Source organism: Austrofundulus limnaeus, unplaced genomic scaffold (genome assembly GCF_001266775.1).
Source record: "Austrofundulus limnaeus strain Quisiro unplaced genomic scaffold, Austrofundulus_limnaeus-1.0 Scaffold413, whole genome shotgun sequence".
Lineage (NCBI taxonomy): Eukaryota > Metazoa > Chordata > Actinopteri > Cyprinodontiformes > Rivulidae > Austrofundulus > Austrofundulus limnaeus.
The window spans coordinates 382,648-387,845 of NW_013952815.1; the positions used below are offsets into that span (position 1 = coordinate 382,648).

Consider the following 5,198-nt stretch of genomic DNA (forward strand, 5'->3'; position numbering starts at 1 on the left):
CTGCTAAAGGTGACATAGATACTTTATTATGGTATAGTATTTAAATGTATGCCTGAGAAACACATAATATCGGCTCTTTAAGACACGTATTAAAACCTGAGCTTGTTCTCTATGGTCTCACTGCAGCTGATAGAATCTGCTAGCGTCACTTGATTTGGGCCAAACCTCAGAGYGTTGTTATTATCCAGCTTTGTCTGAAATCAAGGGGCTATTGTTTAGGTAATAACTGTGCAGGTTCCCTCATAAATGCACTGCTGTTATTACTGTAAGTTGCACGCATTCGTCTGGAAAAAGGCGGCGAAATGAGAAGCAACYTGTTGATTTAACAGAAACAGACTGAAAAACGACAGTAGTCGTCTTTCAAACCATGTTCAACAATAAAATTCTGTTTTTTTTTTTTGTTGTTGTTGTTTGTTTGATTAATGATTAATTCTTACAGGAGATGAGCACCCTGAAGGCGCGTCTCGCCAACGAGCAGGTGAACGTGGAGGTGGACGCAGCTCAGGGGCCCGACCTCGGGGCCATCATCGCCGAGCTGAGGGTCCAGTACGAGGGCATCGCTCGCAAGAACAAGGAGGAGGCCGAGGCCTGGTACCTGAAGAAGGTCAGCGTTCATCAGCTCCTATTCTTCACGCGTGTTCCTCCCCTCTGTTACTGACCGTCTACGTGTCGCCTGGCGTCGCTCTGATSTTCGCAGCTCGAGGCCATTCAGTCGGAGGTCAAGGAGAGCAACGAGGCGCTGCGCTGTGCTCAGAGCGAGCTCAGCGAGAGGCGCCGGTTCCTGCAGGCTCTGGAGGTCGAGCTTGACAGTCTTCGGAGACAGGTAACACAAAGATCATACGTTCTGTGTGAAGCAGAAGCACCACCGACACGCTGTGCAAAAGTCCCGAGTGATCAATTCATTTTGAATCAAAACATAAAGCAGTTGGGTGCAGTTTGCACAGCACTTTTTTCTGCACATCACCTCCTCCTCCAGTGGAAAACAGCTGCTTACTCCCTGTGTGCATTGAGCTATTCCTGTAGGAGACACAATGTACACAGTTTCAGTGATCAGCTGGTGTTCTGTCAGCGTCACACGTGATCAAACTGCAGATGTTTGCTCAGCCTGACGGCGAGCTCTCGGCTCTGAATGCAGAGATGATGATGACAGATGGGACGTCTGGTCGAGATGTTCTGATGATGACAGACGGGTCGTCTGGTCGAGCAGTGAGGGCGAGTTCAAACTTGTCTATTTACAAAGCAACACTAAGAACAATGTGAGCTTTACTGTCGGACATGTTTGTGTTTAATGAGAACAATCTGAGTTGATCCAAAAGCTTCAACCTGTCATCATCATCATCATCATCATCATCATCATCATCATCATCATCATCATCATCATCAACATCATCATCATCATCATCATCATCAACATCATCATCAACTGTTACAGTTAAACTAGTAAAAAAACAGATTTGTCTGATCCTTAAAAGCTAAAAACTGCAGCAAATGAACACAATTTAAGAAGCTTTGGTGCTTGCATGGTAATACCAAATGGCTCCTAAATGCTAAAGTGGCAGAACAGCTAATAATTTCACAAAGCTATCTAAAAGCTAAAAGCTGCAGAACACTAGCAAAAAGTATCAAAAGGCTAGCAAAAGCTAAAAGTGTCAAAAGGCCAATTTAAAGGTCAAACTAGCCAGAAGACCAGCTAAATGTTACAAAAGGCTACAAATAGCAGAACATAGGTAAAAGATAAAATAAGAAAACACTTAGCTAAAAGTTAAAAGTAGCGAAACAATAGCTAAAAGCTAAAAGTACCAAGAGGCTAGCAAAATTTAACAGCGTCAAAAGGCTAGTTAAAACCTAAAAGTAGGCAAAAACTAAAGGTAACAAGAGGCTCCTAAATAATAAAAATAACAGAGCAGTAGCTAAACGATAAAAACACTTAGCTAAAAGTTAAATGTAGCAAAACAGTAGCTAAAAGCTAAAAGTACCGAAAAGCACTTCAATGCTAAAAGTAGCATAGCAGCAGGTAATGATAAAATTAGCAAAAGCCTGGCTAAAAGTAGCAGAACATTAGCTAAAAGTATCAAAAGGTGAGCTAGAAGCTAAAATTATAAAATGTAAAAGTGGCAGAAAGTAGCTAAAAGCTGAAAGTAGCAGAAGCAGACAAATATAAAACCTGTACGTTGAAGTAGATTTGAAAGAGAACAACGTTTTTGAAGGAACTGAAAGGATTTCAATAAAGAATAAAATAAAGTTAAATAATTTGAAGAGTCATAGCAAAAACCTACCAAATAAACTGAACTTTTAATAGAGCTACAAAGTAGTTAGTTTGTAAAAAAAATTTTTTACTTGTAATTACAAAAACACAGTTTGAATGCTGAATCCTCAGTCATCTCCGTGTTGTGTTGTCATGCTAAGATTTTGTGTGTTTGTGTTTGGAGGTGAGCGTGTTGGAGGGGAACCTGGGAGAAATCGGACACAAATACTCAGTGGAGATGGACCGTCTTCAGGCCACGCTGGTGCACTTGGAGGACGAGCTGTCTCAGCTGCGTTTGGACATGCAGCGCAACAAAACCGACTACGAGCAGCTGCTGCGCATCAAGCAGAACCTGGAGATGGAGATCGCAACGTACAGGAGGCTGCTGGAGGGCGAGGAAATGTACGGGAGCCTTTCCTTACACTTCTTTAAATTATAAAAACTGAATTTTAACAAATARTACACTCATTTTGTCTGGTGTAAACTCAAAATCAACGAAAAACTTTCTTTTTTTGTGTGATACTGTACAGTCATACAGTTTGAGCTTTGCCAATTTCATTTTACAGGGTGAAACAAACTCCACCTCCTAAAAGTAAGTTCAAACTACTTTAATTAGATAAATGTTTAAATAAAGTTGCAGTTATTTTACATTTTCATGGCGAGTTTTTGCAGGATTTAAAGGGGTCATGAGAGCAATAAAACATCTTTTTGTCTCCTTGTCTGGAGCATCCAGTCCTTTAGGTTATTTATTGATTCACTTGATATGCACACAAGATAAAAAGAAAAAGATCCTGACAAAAACCATCTGATAAGTCTTTGTCATCCCTTCTTCCTGAGTGTTGGCCAAAACTCTGCAGACATTAGGTTTCAGTGACCTGAATGCAACAGTAGACCGTGTTTTTCTTTTATTGCTCTGGTAATGATACATTTCAGTGTRGCTCCGTGACTCACCTTGTTTTCCTCCTGCGTTACAGAAGACCCCGAGGTGCGGACCAGAAAGATCGTAAAAGTCGTCACGCAGACGATGATTAACGGGAAGGTGGTGGATGAATCCAGTGAGACGGAGCAGATCGAAGACAGCAAGAAATGAGCCGAAACGTCTTTAATCCAAAGTACCTGCTTCTTTATTTTCACCCTGGAAGTTTTTTTTAAAACACAAGACAGAAAACGATTAAACGAAAGATTAAAATTTCCAAACATTGTTATTTTATTTCATATTTCCACTCATATCTGCTGTTTTCATTCAACTTCATCGCCTTGATCAGGTTTCTACTTTACTTGAAGAAATAAATTAACAATTTCAGAATAAATCAACTTCTTTTTGATGTTTTTTCTTATATGAAATGTTTTTTTACATTCTCTCTTGCTCGTTTTAGCAAAAGTAGGTTTTAAAGCTCAAGTTAGAGAGGTATATTTGAAACGCTGTGTTTAACTTTGACCATAATTACAGGACCTTTACTTTTTTTAAAAATATGAATTTTACCTGCTTTTACCTTAATGGCATCAATCAGAAACTTTCTTTTTTCCACAAATGAACACTAAAACTTCTGGACAAAAAGCCTTAGTCTTAGAAATGTATTTAAATGGACAAATTGAGCTAAAAGTCCATTTTAATTTGAATTTATTATTCTACATTGGTTGTATTGTTTTGTAATTTTCTTGTGGTTTAAAGATGAACCAACTCTTTCGATTCAGTGAAACAGTTTTTAATGTGTCTCCCAGACTGATCTGTGCTGAAAGAGAAACTTTGACTGATACTCGAGGAACAATAAAGGGTTTCAGAAACAGAGAAACGTGATTCATGACCACTAGAGCAGAAACAGCTAAACCAGCGGAGTCACGTGACGAGCTGCTGTGACACACAGAACGTCTCAGAGCTTTTGTGCACATTAAAGTGTTCATAATGAAAAAAAAAGTTATAATAATAATAAAAATGGACACAATACAGTCTGAAAGGGGTCTAGAAGACGTGCGCAGCACTTCAGGTAAAATACGTTGTTGCGGTTCAATATGAGGCTGTAAAATATCACAACACGCTGACAAAAATCCACACAAACTGTTAAAAATCATGCCGGAGGTCTTTGTTCTTCACCTGAAACTCGTCTCATGAAACCTGATCGTGTTTCAGGTAACAAAGCGCTGCAGTCATGTTGTCTCTGGGGGATTTCAGACACTTTGTGTTTTATGACACGTCTTAAGTTGAGGTTACCGTATAATGTTGCTTCAGAGAGGATCAAAACTCTTTCACCTTATCCTGTTTTACAAAACAATTTAAAACTACATTCACAAAGTCTAAAACTTTCACCAGGACCTTTAAAAAATGGTTAAATCTAAATCTGAAATGTGTCACTTCTAAAAGAAAACAACGTTGAACGGGGCCGGGGCTAGGCTGTTTTGCATCGAGTGGCCAAGGTGTTTTTTTAGAGGCACAAACAAATAAAGAAAAGCACTCTGGATTTGAAGATCAAAGATGTCTGCCTCAGCTAATTCCACATTATTTCATTCATCGTTTTCCAAATTCTAAATGCTAATAAAAAGTTCAAGATGGCCATTACAGCTTATAATTTAGCCATTTTATGACTCATTTGTTGTGGAGAAGCTAAAGATCACATACTGATTACCAATGCTAATTCCTAATTAAGCWAGCCACTGATGCTAATGCTYATCTCACAAAGGGACATTTTAAAAGATACACTGCTAAAAAAAATTACATGCTACAGTAGCATCAGAGTAATGATCTTTAAATATAAATGCCAATATAAAATTCAAGACACCCACCCATTGTCATTTACTGTATCTGGGGGTGGCACCTGGGGTGGACAACCAGGTGTCACTTGCCACCCCGGCCTCCCCTCTGGCTCTGCCCCTACTGCTGAAGTTTAGAAATGAGAACCCATAGTAGTGCTGCACCTTATTGCCTTTTATTATCAGCTGTTTTGTATGAAGATATAAT

General features: G+C 39.2%; 1 protein-coding gene across 1 annotated transcript in view; it reads left to right on the plus strand.

Moving 5' to 3' along the window:
- krt1-c5 (keratin, type 1, gene c5) overlaps positions 1 to 3,559 on the plus strand; it is a 10,570-nt gene extending 7,011 nt beyond the window's left edge. The window contains exons 6-10 of the mRNA XM_014024206.1: positions 440 to 604; positions 698 to 823; positions 2,430 to 2,647; positions 2,812 to 2,837; positions 3,220 to 3,559. Of these exons, the coding sequence (XP_013879660.1) occupies positions 440 to 604; positions 698 to 823; positions 2,430 to 2,647; positions 2,812 to 2,837; positions 3,220 to 3,335 (651 nt within the window). The 3' untranslated portion in view covers positions 3,336 to 3,559. The remainder of the gene's footprint in view (positions 1 to 439; positions 605 to 697; positions 824 to 2,429; positions 2,648 to 2,811; positions 2,838 to 3,219) is intronic.
- The last annotated feature ends 1,639 nt before the right edge of the window (positions 3,560 to 5,198 follow it).